The sequence below is a fragment of the Chlorocebus sabaeus genome, chromosome 5 (genome assembly GCF_047675955.1).
Source record: "Chlorocebus sabaeus isolate Y175 chromosome 5, mChlSab1.0.hap1, whole genome shotgun sequence".
Lineage (NCBI taxonomy): Eukaryota > Metazoa > Chordata > Mammalia > Primates > Cercopithecidae > Chlorocebus > Chlorocebus sabaeus.
This window is the reverse complement of record NC_132908.1, coordinates 66,882,603-66,907,643: the sequence shown is the minus strand read 5'-3', so window position 1 is coordinate 66,907,643 and position 25,041 is coordinate 66,882,603. Positions and strand designations below refer to the sequence as shown.

Genomic DNA, 25,041 nt, shown 5'->3' with positions numbered 1-25,041 from the left:
ACACAGTGGCTAAAGAATTAAGTAGTATCTACCTCGACGAACATGGAAAGGGGTCCATAACATCTCATTTAATGAAAACAGTGAGTTGCGCAGTGTGTACAATATTCCATTTTTGGCATATTTAAAAATCCTCTGTGTAAACGATGTGCCCACCGACACAGAAGTGTCTGGAAATGCCACCGCCAACTGTGAGCGGTAGGTCCCTCTGGGGACAAGGGTTGGGGGAACGATTTCCACTGGGGCATGTCTTATTTGAATTTATCATGAGACATCTGGACCTTTTCCAATAATTTTGTCAGAGTACAGCCTTGGCCTGTTGCCTGAAAATAAGGTTTTGGAGCCGGGCACAGTGAGTCCAGCTGACGAACCCAGGAGGGAGACCGCTCTGAACACCTCTGCCCCACTGAGCATCGGAGGCACAGTCGGGGCCCTGCTTGATCCATGACAAAGTCACTTCCTTGTCAAATGCATCAAGACCCATCAGCATGGTGATCTGTCAAAACCAAAAAAAGTGGGTGGCAAGCCCTTACGTGACCCTGAGGTCAAGATCACAGAGTGCCTTGACCATCGACCATCATGGAACTTGTGAAACCTGAGTATTTCCTGAATGAATGACTACCTAGAACACTCTCCCTGCAAGCCAGTTTCGGAAGCCCCAACCTGCAGCTGTTATTGTTCTGCACCCCACAGCAACTGCTTGGAGACCCCCGGGTCCGGCAGGGGGAGGCAGAGGGTGCCGAAAGGGTGCAGTGAGGTGGCCGATCAGCGGCTGAAGCCGGTGATCCCTGGGCCAGGACTCAGCTGCCCAGCCCAGAAGTTGGGGGCTGCCTCGGTCCATGACACACAGGCTTCTCAAAACCAGCGAGGTCAGGGAATTTCCACCCCTATCCAGGCCTGGAGGGTCTGTGAGGACCAGAGTCCTCTTGACTCGAGGACCGTAGGTTTGTAAACATCCACACCAACACCACCCACAGCTGCTGATTGTTTATTGCACAAGAAACTGGCAATATCAAGGCAGGGGGCGGGTATTGCAAAACAGTCTGGTGACCAGCCCATGGCTAGCAAAGGGCATTCCGTACAGACACTTCAGTTATATACACGTACGCACACACACGCACGAACACACATGAACACCCGTGAGCCTGATGCTTCCAAACCTCACCAGCAGCTTGCACCCTGACCCACCCTAGAGCGGCTTCCGTGGTGACGTGCCGCAGGGAAGTACGGCAAATGACTGAAAGGGACAGAAGAGGTTGCGCTGTGGCAAGCTGAGCCACTCAAATCAGCACACATGACACAGGCAGACGCAGGCTGCACCTCCCCGGCCAGGAAAAGGTCGAGAATCTGGGAGCATGGAGACTGTGCTTGGAAGGTACCCGGGACCAGGCCAAGGGGCTGCCTGGGGTCCTAGAATCCTGGGGGCCCGGGTCTGCCATGATTACTGCCTCAGCATCCTGGGGGGGCATGGTCATCTTGAAGATTTCAATGTGACCTGTGAAGTTTCCAATTATGGCAGAGTCCCCGGGTTGGAGGCTGGTGGGAACTGCAGAAATCAGACCGGGCTATGCAGCAGGTCAGGGCCTTTCTGCTGGTTTCCACGTCCTGTGTGCAGATAAAGCACCTACACAGAATGGACACTTTCCGCTGGCCGGGCCGCACTCCATTCTGAACAGGGGACCAGCAGGCCTGCCTGGAACTCCAAGGGCTGGCGGGAGAGCTCCACAGCCGGATCCCTGTGTCCCGCCACTGGGGACTGCCTGGGGGACCCTATCTAGCAAAGGGATTTCTTCTCTATTGAAGGCAGCAAGGCTAGGAGTGGCGCTCGGGACCTCAACCCCTCCCACTCTGCCAGGCTCGGGGACGAGATCCCTGCCAGGCTGCGCCGCTGGGTCAGGCCCGCCTGAGCTCACGGAACCACCAGGCAGGTTCCTGAGAGGCGTGGCTGTTTAGGAAACTCGTGGACCCAAAGGCCTGGGTCCCTCAAGGTCTCAGAACGCCTGGGGTGCCAACTCCTGGACAGAAAGTGACAGCAGCATAACAAAAAACCTGCAACCCTACAACACAACCGCTTCAAGTTTATAAATGGAAAAAGAAAGTCTGAGGGAGTCTGCTGTTTCTGTCCCATGGATACCCAGGCAGCTTAGACAAACCTTCATTTGCTGAGAATGAATTAACTGGCCAGCATGCGTCCTGCGACTCAGCCTCCATCGCTGCTGCCTGCTAGGGAGGCAGGTGGAGATGGCCTCGCCCCAGGGCCGTCGCCCTCAAACCTTCACTTCATCTCGATCATCAGAGAGGCTCAATTACAGGCAGAACCTCCTTTGCTGGCAAAGACCCTTGGCTCTCAGTCCAGAACAGCCCACCCCACCCCCAGGAGCCGGTCTCCTGGCCAAACTAGTCCGGGAGGTCTCCAGCCTCTGCGACTGCCCCTGGGGATGCAACACCTTCCCTTGCACACACACACCCAGGGTGGGGTCTAGGGGATGGGGGAGAGTTTTGCAGAGAGGGTCACCCCTCTGGAACTTTGCGAAGGTGGGGCCAAATGCAACTAGGGGGCTTTATTCCAGACTGCCATCCATGGGTGGGGGGAACTGCAGGGCCTCCTGGGATCAGGCTCTTCTGCCAGAAGCGAGATGATGGCGTCGTCCCACACAGGGCCACATCCACGGGGGCCTCCCAAGGGCTGCAGGGCCGGTGGCCTCCCAGGCAGGGAGGACTCAGGACTATGTGTGCACTGGGGGGTGTGGGGGGGCGGCCTCAGTTACTCCTGTCCAAAGCCCTCGGTCTCCTCAATGGCATACAGCAGCTTCTCTCTCAGCTGTTCGTAGCTCTTGTAGGGAGGAAGATCCAGACGGTTGAAGCTATCGAGAGTGGGGAAAGCATAAGAGTCAGCCCCAGGAGGCCAGGGCCCTGACAGCCCCGCCCTGCCTGCCTGCAGCAGGGCCACAGGGCTTGCGCCACACTGGCTAGGGCTCAGGGGCTGCCAGTCAGGCCTTTACACTGCAGGTGCCTGGACCATGGGGTGTTAAGGGAGGGGCCAGGACAGCTGGAAATTGGTTGGGGGGACACTTAGGGCAGTAGCTCTTGGACTACTGGAACAGAAGCGCTTCATATGTAAAACCCAGCAGATAAGATGCCCATCACAGCCCCATCTCTCCAACCCAACACCCCAGGGCCACGCAAAAGCTGCCAGACTCGAGGCTAAGAAGCTGCTACACCCACTGGGCTGTCCCAGGAGCTCATCGGGTCTGAGGCCCCCCGACGTCCCACTAAAACTAGAAGGCTCACCAGGTGTGGCTTCTGGGCAGCCAGGTTTCCTTGCCAACTTTGTCAATGCAAAACTTCTGTGGTCCATTGCTACCTGTGATCCAAGGTAAAACACACCCATGTCAACAGAGACAAGCCTTCCCAAAGCAGGACCCTCCAGCTCCACCCACAGATGGGCTCAGCCCAGGACACAGAGGCCTCAGCTCTTCTCCATCTCACTGACGTTCTTCCAGGAAGAGACTAGGTTCCCCCCTCCCTCTGAGCTGTCCTCACTGCCAGCCAGGACACCAGAGGGTGAGAGAAAATGTACCAATGAGTTCAGCAAATCCCCCGATGGGCAGGCGGCAGGTCCCGGTGACAAACTGCAGCAGCCGGATCCTCTTCTCATTGTCCATCTCCTTCACCACCTGGAAGTCCGCAAGTCAAGGCACAGTCAGGCGACCCACGGGCCCAGTACTTAGCCTGAACGTGGAGCTCTCCAGCTCAGCGGGGGCCCTCTTTGGGGCTGAGGACACAAAGCCAGGTTGGCCAGGGGATGACAGCCTCCAACCTGAGAAAGCCCGGAAGTGCTTCTGCTAAGAGGCTGTGTCTGCAGAAGATTCCCACCCGTCCATGGGACATCTCTGGGTTTCAGGGACACTGAGTATTCTCTTCCCATCCAAGTTCTGCTTTCAGAAATGACTAAATAGGGGAGTGACTGCTTAATGGGTATAAGGTTTTTGGGGAGATGAAATGTCCCAGAATTCGATAGCGGTGACAGGTGCACAACACTGTGAATATACTGGAAGCCCCTACTCTCTCGCCCGGGCTAGAGTGCAGCGGCCGGATCTCGGCTCACTGAGTGCAGCGGCACGATCTCGGCTCACTGCAGTCTCCACCGCCCAGGTTCAAGCGATCCTCATGCATCAGCCTCCCGAGTAGCTGGGATTACAGGTGTACGCCACCACACCTGGCTAATTTTTTGTATTTTTAGTAGAAAGAGGATTTCACTATGTTGGCCAGGCTGGTCTTGAACTCCTGACCTCAAGTGATCCACCCACCTCGGCCTGGGTGGGAAGCCAAGGAAGCCAAAGTGGAAAGCCACTGAATTGTGTATCTTAAAAAACTTAAATGGGTTGGGCACAGTGGCTCATGCCTGTAATCCCAGCACTTTGGGAGTGTGAGATGGAAGGACTGCTTGAGCCCAGGAGTTCAGGACCAGGCTGGGCAACATAGCAAGACTCTGTCTCTATCAAAAAAAAAAAAAAAAAATTTAATAGTTAATTGTAGGTTATAGAAATTTCACCTCCACAAAAAATCTGTACACATACATATGCATACAGACATATACTAAGAATATCTGTAATCGTTATTTTTTTTTTATGCTATACTTCATAACGACAACGACAGCACTTTCTGTTTTCTGGAGCCAAGCCCCTGACTTCCTGTCCCATCTGGCTGGCAGGGGACCTCTCAACCAGGGGCAGCTGCTGTCTGCCTGCAGGTCTGTCCCTGCACACCAGCTGGCCCAAGGCTGACCACTGACGGCCTCCTGTCACGTGCACTGGCCACCACTCAGCTGGAACTGTCCCTGTTCATCCCAAGGCTGATCTATCGTCTCCTTTTGCAAGTTGTGGGAGGTGAGGACAGGGTCAAAGCTGAAGGTCCTTGCGTGTGAGGTCTCCTCAAGACCCGTTTCCTTTGGCTGATGGCCCAGATGTCCCTGCCAAGGCCTGGGCCCAGGACCCACCTGCCAGAACCACTGGATCTGCTTGCTGTTCTTGGTGTAGTGCCGGTAGATGGTGCTCTTCTGCCAGTCGCTCATGTCTATCTCCTGCATGCCGCACAGCATCAGCTGGGGAGAGGCAGCAGTCAGCACCCCTGGCAGGCCCCTCCCCACGCATCGTCCACTCGCTAGCACATGACATTGCCCCAGACATGTTCAACTAGCCATTTCTGGTGTCAGCGTTAATAATATGGGTAATGTAAGTCCCTGTTTTCTTGAAACAAGTATCTGGGGAAAGGTGGGTCCTGAGATCCCAAATCAAACCCATCTGCCCTGCCGCAGTGGGAGTTTTATTGCTGAGTGTCTGTGGGTGCACAGTGAGCGCATCACAGAGCAGGATCACCCCAGAGGCAGGGGCTCAGGGTCCCAGCAACCTCAGACACTCACCTCCAGCTCTTTTTCATCAAAGTAGCGCAGCCACTCCAGCGGGGCCACCTCGTTGAAGCCATCCAGGAAGGCTTTGGTCTGCTCTTCCACGCCTCGGGTGAAACGCCAGTCAGTCAGCAGCCTGAGACCAAAGATCAGCCATGGGTGGAGGATGAGACCCATTGCTCAGAGGCAGCTCCTGGCCAGGCCGCGTGGCCGTTACCATGCAGGACCACCAGATCAGAAGAGCCCACTTCACACACCCAGACCCAGCCTGCTGGAGGCCCTAGAGTGCGGCCCTAAAAACCTCACAGTGACCTGCAGACACCAGAGTCTTTGAAATCATCCTCACCACCGCCACCTCCTGCTCCTGCCCACAACGCCAACTGAACCTCAGACGTATGAAAGTGTGGAGATAAAAAGACTAAACCAAGGGGCCTGAGGAACAGGCATGGAGAACGGGCACACGTGAGACGGTGGGTCTAGGCACGCAGGCCACAGAGATCCTTTCGGCCTGGAGAAAGATGCAGACGTCTAAGCTTGACGCGACTTCAAAGAAATTCCACCCTGGAGGCTTGAAGTCTCCCACATGGGGAAAAAGTGCAGCCAGGAGTCGGTAACTAAGGACCTCGGCTCTGGTCCCCCAACTCGCGCCATCACATGACGGCCCATCAGCAGCCACCATCGAGGAAGATGGAGATGGCATCCACAGTGACCGATGGGCCACAAGGTGGGGGCCCATCTTGCTCTGCAACCAACTAGATCTCCACACCGCCCCTGGAGCGGAGCCCCCGGCGCCTGAGACTCACATGATGTACTCTTCCTTGTTCTCCTCCGTGACCCGGATGCTCTCGCCGCCCTCCTTCAGTTCGTGGGTGGTCACCTTGCCCAGGATCTCCATGTCCTGGATGAAGTACAGCTCCAGGCCACATTCTTCCAGGTTGTTCTCTCTGGGGGCACAGCAGACCAAGTCGGGAGATGTCTATCGTGGCAGGGTCTTTCCTGGATCCTGCTCTGCTGCCCATGGGACACCAAGGGTTCACAGGTGGCCTAGAATCCTGAACAGTGACATGGGACAGCTTCCTGACTCAAGGAGAGGATTCTAGAACTGTCCACGGGGGACCCAGAGGACATTCCTCTCCACTAGCTCTTTTAAAGGCTAGACAAGAGCTCAGGGGCCACACTGGCAGACAAAATAAAAGCCATCGGTACCTGCTCCCTGCCCAGAGATGTCCCTCCTATCAGTGCGGTGGGGTGAGGGGGGAGGGAGCTCACTTGATCCAGACAATGGAGTTGTAGAACTCAGGGTCGACGGACTCCAGGTCTTTCAGGGTTGGTCTCTTGTTGAGCATCCGCTTATAGAAAGGGAGGGTGAAGCCCGTGTCGATGAACTTTCCGTGGTACAGTGCCTGGGAAGGAAGAGGCACAGCACAGAGCTTGGGCCTTCCCTGGGCACTGCCAAGACTGGCTCTCGGATACTCGGTATCAAACTCCGCTACTGCCACCCGCCTTTCCTGATACAACCGCAGCAGCGGCTGCCTCGGACGCAGCGGGAGGGCCTCGGGAGCAAACAATGCCTTTGTCCTGACTTGCACCTACAGAGGGACTCCCACCCTGCCCTGCAGACCGCAGGGACTGGGCAGAGACAGCCGGCGCGGGAACCCACGTCCAGGCCCGCATCTGCCCCTCACACTGGCCGGCTGGCTCCCAGCCTAGCAAAGGTCTGTCCCACGCTCACAGAAAAGCCTTGCTCAGAGCAGCTCCAGGTGGCAGCCCTGACTCACTGGCGCTCAGGGTGGGTGGCAAAGGCAGCCAAAAATAATGCAGACACCGCTGACAGCGAGAGCTGGCGGCCAATGGTGAGTAATAGTCTAGGGTTTTACCGGTCTGTCCTGTTGGCTGCTGGGCCAGGCGGGTCTCTAGACCTGGGAAGAATGTGCCCACTTCCAGAGCCCAGCACCTTGGCCAAGAGCTCCCCGACGATGGGAAGGGCCATATTTAGTCACAGGCTCCTGGGGCACTTGGGTCCTCCTAAGAGGGGAGCTCAGGAAGGCAGGGGAAGAAGCGAAGGAAAGTGAGAACTGAAACTTCTCAAGCTATGAATGTGGCTCCCGTGCTGGTCCCCGCTTCTCAATCCGGGTTCTCCACACTCCCAAGACCCTCAACAGGGGGCACGTGGCAGGACCTCCCTTTCCCTATTCACACCGTGTCCTTCTTTCCAGTTAAACACAGATGCTGGGAAAGTCCCTCCCCAGAACTGGCCCACTTTCTGACATACGTCGCTACACCCTGCACCAGCCAGTTTACGGTTCACCAGGAGGCAGTGTGGCGTGAACAGCAGCCCCCGTGGACTGGCGCGCCCTCTCTGGGCTCCACCCTTCGCCCCCATAGAGCTCGTAACCTAAAAATGCAAAAAGCTAGAGAGAGTTCTGGAGAAACCAGAGCTTTCTCAGTGGCTGTCCTGTAGGTAGTGAAGAGTTTCCACGCTGCTTGTATAGGACTTGTCGAGAGGAAGCCCAGGGTCTCTGGGCCACAGACTTTAGGGTTTTGTTCTAAGCTAGCGTTGACTCCAAATGTCCTTCCAGAAGGCTAGTGTCTCAGTGGGACGTTCCCAAATGCCGTGACAGTGTCACCTCCCAGAGACAGGCAGCAGGTGGGCAGCTATGTTTTCACCTGGCCCTGTCATCCCAAGGCCCTCAACAGAGCACATATTTAATGTTCAGTAAAGTCTGTGGCCCAGAGACCCTGGGCTTCCTCTCAACAAGTCCTATACAAGCAGCGTGGAAACTCTTCACTACCTGCAGGACAGCCACTGAGAAAGCTCTGGTTTCTCCAGAACTCTCTCTAGCTTTTTATATTTTTAGGTTACGAGCTCTATGGGGGCAAAGGGTGGAGCCCAGAGAGGGCGCGCCAGTCCACGGGGGCTGCTGTTCACGCCACGCTGCCTCCTGGTGAACAGGCCCAGGGCCTCCTCCAATGCTGCCCCTTCCTGGAGGTCTCAGAGAAAGAGCAGATTCCCCTGGTGCCCCTGGCACACTTCACCAGGAGAGGGAAGAGGAGGGAGAGGAGGGAACTAGGCAGACCCCTGGGGCCCCCTTACCATGGCGATGAATCTGCCTATAAAGCGGAAGTAGGTGAGGTGGTCTGGGTTGATGGAGGAGGCAGGGTTGATCTGCAGGCAGTAATTGTTCTTTCCCGCGTATTCAAACAAACAATACATAGGGTTGAGCACCTCGTGAGACAGGAGGAAAAACCACTCTCTGTGAGGGAAGAGAAAGAAAAGACAAGAATAATGGGTCCCTTGGTGCACATCTGCACAAGAGCTGTGACTCTCCACCGTTGTGTTTCAGGTAGTCTGGGGACACATGTCCCAGGGAGTCAAGCCCCGTGACAAGCGCCCGGGCTAACCTATATGAACAGCTGGTCAGTGAACAGGGTGGGCTCTGTTCTACACAGAATGGCAACTGCATTTGAGGATGATGTTTGGGAAAACGTGCCCATCGGCTCCCAGATGATGTGTTCCGAGACTTTACATCAGAATATCCAGAGCTTCTAATGGTAAAGGGGGTCCTTGTCACCATGCTCAGTTGCACAGGCTGTGCACTACACAAGGGCACGATGCATGTTTATTACAATAATTTTTCTGCAAAGGTTCTGTTTGAATAGCAACTACCCTGTTTCCGCTCTACCTGGGTGGGCAACATAACGTAAATACAGAGCACCACATTCCCAACCCCGATCCATGAAAACGTAATCCATGCTGCCTTCAGATTAGAAACCTCACACCCACCAGCTATGCCACACTCTTGCGCTTTGCCCTCCCTTTACCCCAGACCCCAACACCATCCCCGTTCCCACACTTCCACACATTCATCTGAATCAACACCCGTGCCCTGGGTGCGAGCCTCAGGCATGAATTCAGAGTCCTTTTGGGCTTGAGCTAAACCAGCAAGGGGACGTCCCAAGGGGGCCAGTCCCCGGCTGCTGGGCTGTTTGTGGCTGGGCAGACGAGGAGTCCTTCGACGCAGAGGGTGCCCCGGTATCCTGTCCGTGGTTCTACCCTGTGGTAGAACAGCATGACGTAACCTACCATAGGGTAAAACCACTGGCAGGACACAGAGAGAGACACACACAGGGCGCGGCCACACCAGAGAAGCCCACCAAGCAGAGCCTGGAGAGGAGGTCACCACGGAAAAAAGGAACAGTCCATCCACGGGGCCAGCGCAGAAGGCCACACCACCACCAAACAGAGGACCAGAAGCAAGTTAACCCAACACCAAGCGAGAAGACATGCCCACACCGGGAGAGGTCTCGAGCGGAGAGGTCACCGCAGGCCAAGGTGCTCCCTCTCTCTGCCGGGGCCCTTCTGCCCTGCCGTCCGAGGCAGCATTTCCCAGAGGGCCTGTTAACTTTTATGGGTGGACCAGGGTGAAGGCAAGACAATGCTTTGGACTCTTTTTAGGGTGACATAAGCTGTTACAGTGTTACTGACCCCAGACACGTGACATGCAGCTGAGCCCTGCTCAAGGCCCTGTGGATCCTGACACAGCTTATCCACATGGGGACACCTGACTTCACCTGCCCTGGCTGCCTTATGTGGAGGGGACCCCAAGGTCAACTCTAATGGATGACCACACAGCCCTGATATTCAACTGCCCAGATGCTGCTGGTCTGGTTGTTAAAATACAGAAACATGACACACTGGTAGATAACAGAGCCACTGTACTGAGCTTTCACCCCTCCCGGGAGTCCTCCGTCGCCTCATGACCCAGTTACTAAAGGCTTAACGCCCAGCCCATCAGGACCCCAGGCCCCTGTTCCAGGCTCAATGGACTGGCCACATGGATTCATGTATTTTGGTTTTTCATTTGTTTTGTTTTTGAAATGGAGTTTCGCTCTTGTTGCCCAGGATGGAGTGCAGTGGCACGATCTCGGCTCACCACAACCTCCTGCCTCCCAGGTTGGAGCGAGTCTCCCACCTCAGCCTCCCCTATGAGCTGAGATTACAGGCATGTGCCACCACACCTGGCTAATTTTGTATTTTTAGTAGAGATGGGGTTTCTCCATGTTGGTCAGGCTGGTCTCGAACTCCCGAACTCACTTTGGGAGGCCTTGGCCTTGGCTGGGATTACAGGCGTGAGCCACCGCACATGGCGGATTCACGTATTCTGAATGCCACACTGTGCCCACTCCTGAAGATGCATGAGAACTTTGGGAGGGAATGTGAGCAGGGGGCAGGCAGCTTTCTGGCCATGGACGCTGTAGCCTGGGGAAGCAGGGTACAGGGGAGCCTCCCAGGGCACTCAAGCTCACCTGGCAATGCCCCCATAGTCCAGGCCCTCCTCGCCACGCATGATGATGTAGAGCCGGCGGCGCAGGTCATAGGGTTTCATGTTCATGATCTGGGAAGACAGAGCATCGGGCCGGCCTGCCACTCTCCCTTTCACAGCAGGCAGGGGCGGGAGGGACGGGGCTCTAAGGCCTACTCTCCAGCAGACAGAGTCACCAAGACCCATGCCGTGGAAAGTCTGCAGTGTGGGTTTAACAGGCCATGCGATAGGAGATGGGGTGCTGGGAGGAGGGCGTCGGCCTGGCCCTGGTTTCAGGCACCATGATCTAACCTGTTGGAAGGAATCTTCAAAAAGCGTCTGCCTGGAAACACTGATCTTCACGTGGCTGGGTAGGGCATTTGACTGAAAAAAAAAAAAAGAAAATAACTTCAAATTGAGCCTCAAGTGATCATCTGTTCTCCTGTCTGTATGAACAGGCAGCCCCCAGCCCGATGGGCCAGGAGGGGACAGCACGTCCCCTAGGAATGAAAACTCGCTTCCTAGAGACAGCCAGTTCGGGGTTAGACAAGTGTCTGGCCCCCACCTAAGACACAAACATTCCGATACCTGCTGCTGTGCCGGGAACTCACACCGAAATAACTCAATAACCCCAGCTGCCACAGGAGCCCCAGTACCAGAACTCACATGGCAGAGGAAACGGAACTGGTGATACTTCCACCGAAAACTGCGGTCATAAGCACCAGGGGAGCCTTGCTTCGTCCTGGGAAGAGCAAAGGTGTTCGGTGGTTCATGCCATTTCTCAGAAAATGAACAACTTGTCTTTGTCAACCCTAAGGAAAGCTGGTGCTATGTTAATTTAAAGATGAGTAATATAAGGTGAGGAAGTGACTGTCATTAAGATCCTTGAAGAATAAAAAAGAAAATCTAGAAATAAAGCCAGACTTCTTGTTTTTAGAGAAACAACACTAGTGTCACTTGGAACAAACAGGATAGTCCCTTCCTCCCCATCCCATCTTATTTATTTGTTTGTTTGTTTTCTAGAGACGAGGTTTTGCTCTATTGCCCAGGCTGCAGTGCAGTGGTGTGATCATGGCTCACAGCAGCCTCGAATTCCTGGTCTTAAATGATCCTCCCACCTCAGCCTTCCAAGTAGCTAGGACTACAGGAGTGTGCTACCACACCGAGCTAATTTTAAAAGTATTATTATTTTTTAGAAACAGGATCTCACTCTGTCACCTGAGCTGGAGTGCAGTGGTGCCATCATAGCTCACTGCAGCCTCAAACTCCTGAGCTCAAGGGATCCTCCCACCTCAGCCTCCCACATAGCTGGGACTATAGGCAGGCACCACCACATCCAGCTAATTTTTAAATTTTTTTTGTAGAGATGGAGTCTTGACATCTTTCTCAGCCTGGTTAATCTTTTTTATTCTTGTAGAAACAGGGTCTCACTATGTTGTCCAGGCTGGTCTCAAACTCCCGGACTCAAGCTATCCTCCCGTCCCCTTTAATATGACATCAATATTGGCCACTAGAGGGCAGTAAGGGCAGTAGAACGCACTGCAGGGGCCACCCAAAGTGGGCCTCTCAGAGCCAGAACAAGGACGGCCTGGGACTCGGCTCCTGGATGCTGCTGCTACCTGTACAAAGTCCTTACCCCGACTCAAACCCTGGGCGAGGATCCTTAAAGGTGGTGGTGCGGGTATTGTGGTCCACAAAGTATCGCACCCCCTCGCTGGTGTATTTCATCTCCCATCCTGGGGGCAGAGCTGGTTCCTGGATCATCCTGGAAACATGGGAAGAAAAGGGTGAAGGGCTGGCCCCACCTTCTGGACCTTGGTGGTTGGAGGCTGGGTCCTCAAAGTGTGGCTTTGTCTCTGCAGAGTCCATGAGGGACCTTGAGGACATGCACCCAAGAAGCATGACCCAAGTCGTGAGGACAGTTCTGCAGCACAGAGAGGTCATTTAATATCTCATGGCCAAAAACGCAGCCCTGCATGGATGGCACTGGACTGAATGGCCACCAGCAATCCTGAGACACTCCATGCCCCAGTACGGCTTCACTTGGGGTGTTGGGAAACCAGGATGCCCTCAACCTTTTTGCAATTATCAGCAGCCTGTACAATCAGTATGGAGACCAGCAACACCTGCCAGCCAGGCCACCCTCCATCCACCAGGAAGGTCTGTTTAAGAAATCACTTTTAAGTTGTCATCAGGCCAACAGTGTATCTGTGTAGTGAGAGTCTCAAGACACTTGTGTGTGGCTACAGGTCCCTGACATCAGCCCTCTGGGACGATGCAGTCCAAAACCACCTGCCTAATGCTGGAGCTGCACAGAGACCCAGCCTGGCCCGGCCCCCCTCTCAGCCCAAGTCCTTACCCCTGGGTCCGGGGGTCCTCCCACTGGGTCGTGCGAGTGTTATGGTTCACGTAATACACCCGTCCATTGTCTTGTCTCTTCTCTGCCACATGAGAAGAAAGAAAGAACCATCAGATTCAAACATGGAGAGCCGGTGTCCTTTCCCCGCGGCTCCCACCTCCTGGATGCTGGGTCTGAGTTTCTCTCCCTGTTGTCAGCCTGTTAGAGAAGAACCAGCCAAAGCCGAGCTCACTCACACTTGTCACTGGGAAAGGGACAAAGAGGGTCCTTCCTTCTTGTTGTTGGTGGTGGCGAGGGGGGGTGTGTGACACATTTCCAACTCGAGATGAAGCACTTCTTTGGTTGGTTGGTCAGTTGGAGGGAGGGGGTGGTGTGGCCACCCGGAGGGAGCAGCACAGCTCAAACCAGAGGCATAATTGCTCCCAGCTGTGTGCAGCACGGAAGCCAGGCAGTCCCCAACCCGCCAGGCCCGCCACCCAAGTCCCTCACGGCTGATCCCTGGTCCTGGGACCCTCTGCACTGCATGCAGCTGACCTGGGTGCCTCTGTCCCACAGGGCATGGTCCTTATGGGGTAGCTGCATCTCCCTCGCATCTCTCTGATCAGTGCTCTGCACCCTGCGCCCCTGCACCCTCCAAGTTCTCCCTCTTCTCCCACTTACAGACTAAGTCTTGTTCTAAAACTCTCATACCCTGGCACATCTCCTTCTTGCTTATGAGCAAATAAATGCTATCTGGGGCTGAGGACACTTACACTGCCCAGCCTCTTCTTAGACATGTACCTTTTTTTTTCTTTTTTATATAAAGACAGGGTCTCGCTATGTTGTCCTGGCTGGTCTCGAACTCCTGGCCTCAAGTGATCCTCCCGCCTCAGCCTCCCAAAGTACTGGGATTACAGGCAATAAGCCACCGTGCCTGGCCTGCCTATCCTGTTCTTACACCTAAGTATGTGCTTTGAGACAGGGGAGTGTTCATAGAGTGGGGCTGGGCCACAAATATACTTTTCCTCTGCTCTCAACAATCTCTGTTGTCTTGCCCTTTACTGATACACTGATAAGGGCTCTGGGGTCCCCAAGGGAGGAGTCTGGGCTCCAGGGGCAGACCCAACCCGAGCTGGCGATTCTGGACCTTGAGAGGGATGGAAAGGGGTAACCTCTCAGCTCCAGGTAGACAGGGGGAAAAAAAAACTAGGGGGTAAAGCTCTTGGCCCAAAAGAGGTCACCTTTCCCAGGAAGTTCCTGAGCCTTCAAATCTGTTTCTCTCCTGAAAACAAATGATGCTAATGGCTCTCCTTTTACAAGACAGAGTAACATTAAAGAAATAAAAAATAATCAGTTCCAGAAGCTACAGGGAACCCGAAAGCTGAAAAAGGAGCAGAACAGGAAAGAGCAACAACCCCCTCCTCACTCCCTACCAAGACTCGAGCTGCAGTGCTCCCAACACCAGCCCAGGGCCTCAGTCTCCCTCCCACTCTCTGCCTTACCTGGTATCTATGACTCGTCTGAAATTTTACAAACAGACATTATTTGTCAATCATACGTCGATAAAGCTGGAAAAACAAATAAATACAATAAAATAAAAATAAAGACAGGCTGGGCACGCTGGCTCACACCTGTAATCCCAGCACTTTGGGAGGCTGAGGCAGGAGGATCGCTTGAGCCCAGGAGTTTGAGACCAGCCTGGGCAACACGGCAAGACTTCATCTCTTTTTTATAAATACAAAATAAATAAAAGGAAGACAAAAGGAAAGAAAGAACAGGAGGTGCCCAGAGCTGTCAGGGAGCCACCACCACCTCAGAACACACAGAAGGAAGGCTTCCCAAGAGGTTTCCAGGGGAGGGGGCCGCTCCCAGCCCAGAAGCTACTGCTTTGAACTAGATCCTCACGTCTGCCCTGTTAAGGGCCAAAGCCAAGGCTAACCACAGGGCCAGGGGGATCTGTCCAGCGGGCCTGAGGCCTGTGTCGTCATTTCTGGCACTGCTGCTGCGTGGAGGCCTCCCAAGGCCAGCTGACTGCCTCGCAGCCTTCAGTCTCAGCGGGGGGGCTGGGAAAGACCTTGAAGGAACACCGGCTCGACCTCATTTTAGGAGCAAATGGACTCAGACGTATTCAGCCACAGGCCCAGGGTCAGGGCCACCGAGGGCAGATGTGGATCTCAACCCGAGGTGTCCTGAGTCCCACAGCAGTGTGTGGGGAAGATGTGGGGTCTCTCCTGGGGCAGCAGAGAGGGACACCAGCAGGCTTGGTTAGCAAGCTGCCGCTCAGTGCCATTCTCACTTGGTCTGGCTGTTCTTTCTGTTCATTCTCGGCGAGCCCTGGGGAGGCGGCCCCTGCCACAGCCCTGGGGCAGCCAACACAGATCCCCAAGGATCTGCAATTCAGAAGGAGCCCTGGCCTTTAGCCAGAATGTTCTTCCTCTTAATTTTGGACTGTAACAGTTTTGTGGGCTTTTTTTCTGATTGTTCATTAACAGCATCGACTCTGACCACGGCTCCTCCATTTCCATCTCAAAAATTTCCACACTTAGCATTCGAGAGCTGCTTTCAAGTCTCCATCAGCTGTGCTTACCTGGTGACCATCACTCAGCAGAACTGGCATGAAAACCCACTTGACTGGGCTACACCACCTGCCTCTACAGAGCCTGAAACACACTAGAAGTCCCCGGCTTCTAGGCCGCTGGCCACCAAACAGCAGTACAGATTCTTGTTTAATCTGACGCATTTTCCCCTGCCTACTGATGAGGCAGGGTCTTCAGAGTTTTACTCTCTCACATTGGAGCTGCTGCCAATCTCTGAGATACCAATGACCTTTCTTTGGTCCAGGGAGCCATGTGGGGCAGCTATCTGCATACGGGATCCCTGAGCTGAAAGTCAACAAATATGTGGAAGCTTCACTAAATGATATCTCCAACCAGAAGGACCAGAAGGCCCTTCTAGGACACTGGACTGCAGTGCTCATTCACTAAGTGGTACCCTGCAGGTATAAGAGGGTTGACACAACCTCTTAAATGACTACCCGAGAGCAGATGTGTCTGCACCGAGAAGGTCCAGCTCCAAAGCTACACGTTTCCAGGCATCAGAAGCCCATCCTATCATTGTCAACTTCCCAGGATGCACCTCTCCATCTTTGTTGTCGAGTGCACCCCCTCCCAGTTTCACACCATCTGTCAACACCACCATACCAACGTTTACCGTCTTCTGCTGGCCTAATCCATAAATGAAACGCAACACATGCTGGTTCCCGCAAAAACTGCCTTCTTCCGCTCCCAGTGACTCTTACAAGATTAAATAAAACTCTGCCCCAGCTCTCTCTATCAAATGCGCTAAGTCTCATCATCTCTAATGACCCTTTTTGCATGGCTACTCCTTCCTAGAATAGCCATGAAGCCTATAATCTCTCCTAAGTCATGGGTGTCCATCCCTTAACTCACTGTTAGCAAATCACGTCAAGGACCTGGGATAGGTAAGAGGCGGCTACCAAGGGCGAGGAGAAATCTACACGGCGTTATTAACTAGCAGCGATGCGTTTCCAGAGTCACCACCTGGCATTCAACTCTCGTATCTGCTTGCCTCTGGCCTCTTTCACAGCTACGTCAGAAGTAAAAAGGTGGCTTCTATTAGTCAAAATTAGACCGAAGTCCGCCAACATCTCAGCTGCAAAGAAAGATGTGTTAAGGTGGATCATTCCAAGCATGTGGTCACAGACCTGAAACAAAATTTGGGAGTTAGGCAGTGTCCAAATATCTTAGTGGTAGCATGGACACTTGAGTAGACACCTTGAAACTCAAGACCAAAGCCCAATAGTCCCCCAGCTGCTTGGGGACATCTTTCTTAGGGTCCCACTCCTTTAGCCATGGTGGGTTTGGTGGATGCTCCGGTGGTTCGGTGGAGCTTGGTTACTTTCCCAGCCGCCAGGCTCCATCACCTGTAACTGCTGTGGCGGGGCATGCCCAGAGAGTGTGCTGGAGAGGGGAGAGACGGAAAAGAGACGGACAGGAACAGGGAAGGAGGACACGCGGGAGGAGAGGACAGAGCACCGTGGCTGACGGAAGGCCGAGGGCCGGGAAGAGAACTCAGTACTTACCCCAGCCAGGAGGGAGGGGGCCCAGGGGATCATGGTCAGTCGAAGCACTCGAAGACTAAACACAAGAAACACAGCAGAACACAGAGGTTACAAAAAGCCACTGGTGAAAAAATAAATCAATCGATAAAAAATAAAAATGCCAACGACTCGCTTCCGCATTGGAGCGCTCTGCAGGGAATGCAGTGGGACTTTAGGTAGCATCTGCTCCTCTCAAAAGTCTCTAGTTTTTGTTTCGATTTTTACAGAAAAACCAAAAAAGAACCCTGTGCACGGAGGGCCCAAGTGAGTTTTGGAAATGGTAGAGCGATGGGGAGGAGGCAGCACGCCGGTGAAGGTGTGCCAGGGTGGCGGAGGCAGGGAGCAGCCGCGGTGGGGCAGAAAGGCCCGGGAAGCAGGCTCGGCCCAGTGCCTCCGCTCAGCTCCGGCTCGAGGCGGCCAAGGCGACTGAAATCACCACCACCTCCAACTTTCTCCAAGAACCACACGCAGGAGGGGAAAAAATATCGCAGGCCTTTCCAATGAAATCATTCCCACAAGCCCTGCCCACGCCCAGAGCTTCCTGGCTGGGGCCTGGCCCTCCTCCCTCCACCTCAGCGTCCCCCCCAACCTCCCATCTGGGTGTGCAGCGTCCACCCAGACTGAGGGCACATTCATGCCCCAAGCCCTCACCTCCCCCAGGAATGTTTTCCTTCCCCTTCACAAAGCACCTTTATTCCTCCCCTGCCTGAACCTGAAGTTGCTCAGTGTTCTGTGTTTGTCTGGGGGGGGTTGGGGCTGGGGGTGGGGCAGCAAGACAGAAGGGGAGACAGGGGAAAGGGGCAACCGGCTCCAGGACTTCAGGGTCGCTGTTTACATTAGAATCCCCCCCCCCGGACCCCCTTCAGCCAAATTCTGCTTCGAGGTCCCTGGGGATGGACTGCAGTGGACCAGGAGTTCTCATATCCTGCAGGGAAGGGGGGTGCTGTCAAAAAGTTCTGGTCATTAAATAAAACAAGTATTGTTCCCCTCTTTCTTCTTTTCTTTTTTTTTCTTTCTGAAGCATTTTTATTTTACTTACTAAAATGTGATCGTTATAAGAGGGGATCAAGTTCTAAATGCGGACTTCAGGCTGCTGGGCTGGCCCCGTCTGGGGGTGCCGGAGCCACACACGGGCAGGAGGATGAATGGGCTCAGTCTCGGCTTGAGAAAACATTGGTGGAACTCAACTGCCAGCAAGCCCCCTTCCACAGCCCTCCCTCCACCCCCAGCTGAAAGGACAGTGAAACTTTCTTTCCAAGGTGGCAACACAGGCCCCTCTTCCAAGCAAGTTCCAACAAAGATGTTTAAGTCTTGAAACCATAGGCTCCTTGATAGGACGGAGCCCCCTTTCAGGGCAGGGCCTCCTGCCCACACAGAACGCAAGTGCATGGAGGTGGGGGAAGCTCACCTTGATTTAGGGTCCCTTATCATTTATCTAGAGCTTAAAATTCTCCATCGCAAATCATATTGAATCATTACTGAAAAAAAGCTCCCGAATTCACAGAAGTCATGTGGGCGTGTGTCTGTGTGTTGGGGGGTTGGGGGAGATAGGGTACAGTATCTCATAAAATCCAACTCTGTTTTGTAGTTAACACATTAAAAACATTCAGCAACAGAGGCATGGGAACAAATGTGAAAACACACGTATTCTACATCATGGAGCCAAAGGCACTTGGTAAGTGCTGAGCTACAGCAATGACCTTGCAAAGGGGAAGGACTATAGAAAAGGTTATTTTAAGACATTAAAAGAGGACGCATTTGGTGTAAAAGTGTTTGCTGCTTCAGGTCTTGTTTTGGAGTGAGTAGATCATCTATAAAGTGTTCAGGGCTCTCATGGGAAATCGACAACCAGCTGGTACCAACCTGGCTTCCACGGGGGCACGGTCATCTTTTGCTTAATTCTACAAATCAACAGACCAAAAAGGTCTTTACCAACAGCCTCCCTGACTAGCACTGAACTAGGATCAGAAAATACTGATCAGCCCCTTTCTGAATCCTTGCCTTTTAAAAAAAATCTCAGGCTTCATGCAACGTAGGCTCTTTTGTTAAAGTGTTTTTTAAAAAATTTCCTTGGTATCCTGATTATTATTCTATCAGAACGCCCCCCGCACCCCTCCACCACACACATCTATAAGAATTGAGGAGAAGAGGAGGCAGATAGGAAAGGGAGAGACACCAGAGACTGATAAACACAAACAACACATATTAGGTTGGTGCAAAAGTAATTGTGGTTTTTGCCATTAAGAGTCATGGCAGCTGGGTGCCGTGGCTCAGGCCTGTAAACCTGGCACTTTGGGAGTCAGAGGCGGATGGATCATTTGAGGTCAGGAGTTCAAGACCAGCCTGGCCAACATGGGGAAACCCTGTCTCTGCTGAAAATACAAAAATTAGCCAGGCATAGTGGCAGGCACCTATAATCCCAGCTACTCAGGAGGCTGAGGCAGGAGAATCGCTTGAACCCGGGAGGCAGAGGTTGCAGTGAGCTGACATCACGCCACTGCACTCTAACCTGGGTGACAGGGCGAGACCCCCATCTCAAAAAAAAAAAAAAAAAAAAAAAAGGAGTCATGGCAAAAATCACAATTACTTTTGCACCAACGTGATAAAATCAGAATCAATGGGAGCTGATCCTCACAACAATTTACTTCTTATTGTTAAATCGAAGCACTTGACGATTTTGGATACATCTTTCCTCAGGCACACAGTACAAGTTGAAAAAGAAAGAAAGCCAGAAGGGAGGACGTGAACAAGGAGAAATGAAAAATAAAAACTATGCATCATGGCCAGAAAACCAAAAGCCAAAAACCTCACATCTCCAATGAGCGAAACAGCTCCCTCCTCTTCTACCACATTCCCCTAAAATGAGAGATGTCAAGGTGTTACGTGGAGCAGAAAAGGATGTAGATGGGGGAAAGCAGGCCTCTGTGGCCAGAAGGGAGATCCTGGACATTCTCTATCACTAGGAACAGAAAAGAACACTGGAATCCTCTTCCCGTGTAATGGTCCCTGGGTTGGGAGATCTGGGGTGCAGGCCATGAGCCAGAGAGCTCATGAGAGTTCAAGTCCCTTGGGAACTAAGCACGAAGTTCCAGTAATATTTTAAGATACAAACTCAGAAATAAAGAATGTCTAGCAAATACAGCTGAGAGTAAGAAAGGTCTGGGAAGGGCATAAAGGTTGCAGCGTGGAAGGCGGGCATTTTTTTTTTTAAGGATGCACCAGACGGACGCAGAACAAAATCCAGGTGCTTGAGAATTAAATGCAAAGGGCTCTCTGCAGAGTAAGAAACAAGTTGTCTGTTTCTCGATAATGGACTCCACACCCTAAGAGCCACAAAATCTGTTTCTTTTCCTTTTTTTTTTTTTCTGGATGGAGTCTCACTCTGTCGCCCAGGCTAGAGTGCAGTGGCGTGACCTCAGCTCGCTGCAACCTCTGCCTCCTGGGTTCAAGCGATTCTCCTGCCTCAGCCTCCCAAGTAGCTGGGACTACAGGTGCCCGCCACCACACCCAGCTAATTTTTGTATTTTTAGTAGAGACGGGGTTTCACCATGTTGGCCAGGATGGTGTCGAACTCCCGACCTCAAGTGATTCGCCTGCCTTAGCCTCCCAAAGTGCTGGGATTACAGGCGTGAGTCACTGCGCCCGGTCAAAATGATCTGTTTCAATACTGCAGAGAGAGATGCCCCAGAAGTTGCCGGCCATGTGATGGTCCCGTCACAACAGCACAACGTGCAAGGCTGTGCCGGGCATCTTCAGTGAGTCCTAGCAGGAAAACGACACAAGAGGGCAAAAGGAAACTGCAAGGGTGAAACAAGCAAACGAAAAGATACATGATGATCATGGGCAACATTAGCACATTCGTGAGTTAGGAAAGGGAAACATGGCAGAAAAACTAAGAACTAGAATTTAGAGGAACTGGAATAGGTGTGTGTTGAGGCAGACAGCAGGAAGGAATTACAGGAGACTGCAATCTGGGATTCCCTTGATTTCCATTTTGAACTCTATTTCATGGTCTCTGCAGTACAGCAAAGAAGAACAAGGTCTCAGTTGAAGCCCAGCAAGAGGAGGAGGGGAGGCCGCTAGTCTGGTATTGGATCTTAAGTCTTCCGAGTCAAACTCTGGGCCTAAGCCAAACCCCAAAATAACTATATGAAAGCAACCCTTCTTACTTGTAACCAGGACATGGCACCATAGCAAACAAGAGGAGAAAACCAATGCCAGAGGGGGAGGAAAATCAACAGAGAGACATTGAAAGCAGACCAAAGAAAGATTCCTGCCACATTTTTCAATATGAGTCTTGTTTCATGGAGAAAAGGTAACCATCACCTCCATGCAGAACCTTCCCACATCCCCAGCGAGGCTGAGAAAACCATTTTAGAGTATTCAGAAAGAACAATTTTTTAGTGTTCAATTTTTACTTCTAGGGAACCCTCCAAGTCAAAGTTCTACCTCTAAAAACCCAGAATAATGTTGCTAAGAGAGGCAGGCAAAAGGAAGGAAGACTCCAAAAGACCAGGCAGATGTGAGCTCCAGAATCTGGGACTCTTCCCTTTCACACACCAACATCTTGATCAACCTACAGAACCTAATTGGTGGCTATTAAGGGGAAAAAAAAATTGCTTTAATGCATCTTATTTTATTCATTCATTTATTAAGGCAGGATCTTACTGTCATCCAGGCTGGAGTGCAGTAGCACGATCATAGGTCACTGCAGCCTCAGACTCCTGGGCTCAAGCGATCCTCCCACCCCCAAGTCTTCCGAGTTGCTGGGATTACAGGTGTGTATCAGAATACTCAGTTCAATTTTTTTTTTTTAATGAGAAAAGTTGGATAATCAGGCAGACAAAAACCATGTGAAACTCCTAAAATATGTCCTTGTCTCTAAGTCAAAAGACAGATAGGTCAAAGAAGAAAGATGCCCCAGACCTTCCCAGTTTTGCAGCCACAGCCACCCAAGAAAATGGCAGGCAAAATCTTTGGGGCCCAGCTCAAAAGGAGCAATCACTAAAATGTGGTGAAAGACGAAGATTCCATCCAATTCTGAAACATGCCAGTATTGGATGTCAGGCATGTGTGGCAGGCATGGGTGGGAAGCCTGGCCCAAGAAAGTGTGCAGTGCTGCACTGGGCTAGACAGTGGGGCCCTGGCTGGAGACAGGCATGACCATCGACCCTGGAGGCAACTTACTAAGACAAACGCCACACTTTCTGCTCACCCCTGCTAAGGAAACTGAGGCCCTCCATGGTTTCCTCCCTGTATGACAAGCAATCCATCCCCACAGACAGAACTAACCAAGGGAGATGCTACAGTGACTTATGGCTGATGATCAAAAGTCGGAGGTCCATCGGCTGGGTGCAGTGACTCACACTTGTAATCCTAGCACTTTGGGAGGCCAAGGCAGGTGGATCGCCTGAGTCCAGGAGTTCAAGACCACCCTGGGCAACATGGCAAAACCCCATCTCTACTAAAAGTACGAAAAATTAGCCAGGTGTGGTGGTGCATGCCTGTAGTCCCAGCTACCTCAGGGGGCTGAGGTGGGAGGATCACTTCAGCCCAGGAGGTCAAGGCTGCAATAAACATGATCATGCCATTGCATTCCAGCCTGGGTGACAGAGAATGAGACCCTGTCTCAAAAAAAAAAAAAAAAAAAAAAAAAAGTCAGGGGCCCAGCTCAAAACATTTCCAGCCTGGAAGGCACCATCATACCCTGTGTTAGTTCTGCTGTAGATCCCAACCTTCACACCTAAAGTATTCTGAGAAAAGATAATCAGCCAACTTGGCAGTCCCACGTCTCCCTACCAAAGAGGCTGTGCGGCTGGGCTTCCCCAAGTCCAGGTCACTGTGGACCCTCTAATGGGATGGAGACTCCAGCAGGTGGAACTGGGAGGGTTCCCAAAGGGACACAGTATGGGAGACTGTTCAGGCAGTTAGTTTGAAACCAGAGCACCCAGAATTCTGGACTAGAAAATATAAATGTGGGTCGGGCGTGGTGGCTCACATCTGTAATCCCAGCACTTTGGGAGGCCGAGGTGGGAGGATTACCTGAGGTCAGGAGTTTGAGACCAGCCTGACCAACATGGTGAAACCCCATCTCTACTAAAAATACAAAAAATTAGCCAGGCATAGTGGCGTGCATCTGTAATCCCAGCTACTTGGGAGGCTGAGGCAGGAGAATCACTTGAACCCAGGAGGCGGAGGTTGCAGTGAGCTGAGATTGTGCCACTGCACTCCAGCTTGGGCAACAAGAGCGAAACTCCATCTTGAAAAGAAAAGAAAAAGAAAAGAAAATTTAAATGTTGATGGGAATGGTGACTCATGCTTGTAATCCCAGCACTTTGGGAGGCTGAGAAGGGCAGGTCACTTGAGGTCAGGAGTTCAAGACCAGCCTGGCCAACATGGTAAAACCCCCATCTCTACTAAAACTACAAAAATTAGCCAGGTGTAGTGGCGGGCACCTGTAATCCCAGCTACTTGGGAGGCTGGGGCAGGAGAATTGCTTGAACCTGGGAGACAGAAGTTGCAGTGAGCTGAGACTGTGCTACTGCACTCCAGCCTAGGCAACAGAGCAAGACTCCATCTCAAAAAAAAAAAAAAAAAGAAAAAAGAAAAAGAAAAGAAAATTTAAATTTACTCTTTAGGTAATGACCACAAAAGGTTTTGAGCCAGTAAAATGGATGCAATGACAGTAACATCTGAAGACTGCTCTGGAGGAAATAGGCCAGATGGACTGGAAGAGAGAGAAGGTCAATGGAGAGAACTTAGAGGCTGCTCTAGCAGTTCAGATGGGAAGGGGCAGAAGATGATCAAGCACCAGACAGGAGGCTCAGCTAGACTAAAGATAAACTTTTTCTGCAAAGGGTCAGACAGTAGGCTTAGGCTACTTTAGGATTTCTGAGTTACAGTCTTTATTGTGATACTCAACTCTTTTGTACCACGAAAGCAGCCACCATTAATATGTAAACTGCTGGGTGTTCTTATGTTTCAATGAAACTTTATTAACAAAATGAAGTGGCAGGCCAGCTTGGCCCATGGACTATTATTTGCCAATCCCTGATCTAGATGAACCCAAGGATCTTTCATCCTTGAGAATCTGTCAGATAATAAAGATCTAACAAAAAACAGTAGCTGTTTTTGTTTTGTTTTTAAGAGACGGGGGTCTCGCTATGTTGCCTGGTGATTGCTTTGATCTAGAAAGGTGAGGGATGGGAGAAGTTAAAGCTGACTTTCAGGGTGCAAGTCAGGGAAAATGGACTTGAATGAAGGGGGCAGAAATGAAAGCCGGTCTTGGAAGAAAGATGGGCAACTCAGTTTTAGACATGTTGATTCCTTAAACACAGAGGCTAGACACGGAGCTGCTGAGTGAGGAACGCTGGAATTTGAGGAATTTCACTGTGATGAGTAAAATCTCCAGGGGCAGAGCGCTGACGTTGCCAGACGCTGTTTTCCCTGCTCACCAAGCAGGTCAACAGAGAACGCGGTGAGGCTGCACATGTGCAAGGGCAGGGAGGCGCCCCCACCTCAGGCCAAGCGCCTGCCCTCTCACCTGGTAGAGGAATCTTTGGCTGAAGTGCTGCATGGCCCCCTGGAGCTGATTCCGCTGCGACTGCCACTGCTCATAGTTACGCACGTACTCCGCGGTCGGAGGCTGCCAGGTGGTGGTCCTAGTATTGTGATCCACATAGTAAAACCTGCCTCGGGGATCTGTGCGTTTTTCCCAGCTGGAAACAGGAACCTCAGAATGAATATAATGATGACCCCATTCCCACCCCCCAATTCTAGAAAAGTCTCAGAATGCCTAGCACAGCCGGGCAGACCCTGTCACAGAGGCTGCTGGGGCTTAGCTAGTGATAGCAGACATCTGTGGTTGCCTCCGCAG

General features: G+C 52.3%; 1 protein-coding gene across 2 annotated transcripts in view; it reads right to left on the bottom strand.

Annotated features, from left to right (window-relative positions):
• Positions 1-971: 971 nt before the first annotated feature.
• WWP2 (WW domain containing E3 ubiquitin protein ligase 2) overlaps positions 972-25,041 on the bottom strand; it is a 178,671-nt gene continuing 154,601 nt past the window's right edge. The window contains exons 10-24 of one of the 2 annotated variants that reach the window (XM_007993797.3): positions 24,709-24,883; positions 17,148-17,202; positions 13,067-13,148; positions 12,344-12,472; positions 11,374-11,449; positions 11,020-11,091; positions 10,712-10,800; positions 8,499-8,658; positions 6,674-6,807; positions 6,208-6,348; positions 5,420-5,540; positions 4,997-5,101; positions 3,578-3,674; positions 3,289-3,361; positions 972-2,861 (exon numbers count right to left, since the gene is read on the bottom strand). In XM_007993797.3, coding sequence (XP_007991988.1) covers positions 2,762-2,861; positions 3,289-3,361; positions 3,578-3,674; positions 4,997-5,101; positions 5,420-5,540; positions 6,208-6,348; positions 6,674-6,807; positions 8,499-8,658; positions 10,712-10,800; positions 11,020-11,091; positions 11,374-11,449; positions 12,344-12,472; positions 13,067-13,148; positions 17,148-17,202; positions 24,709-24,883 — 1,609 coding nt within the window. In that variant the 3' untranslated portion in view covers positions 972-2,761. Of the gene's footprint in view, positions 2,862-3,288; positions 3,362-3,577; positions 3,675-4,996; positions 5,102-5,419; positions 5,541-6,207; positions 6,349-6,673; positions 6,808-8,498; positions 8,659-10,711; positions 10,801-11,019; positions 11,092-11,373; positions 11,450-12,343; positions 12,473-13,066; positions 13,149-16,494; positions 16,652-17,147; positions 17,203-24,708; positions 24,884-25,041 lie in introns of those variants that run through there. The other variant, XM_073015530.1, reaches the window with a different exon arrangement.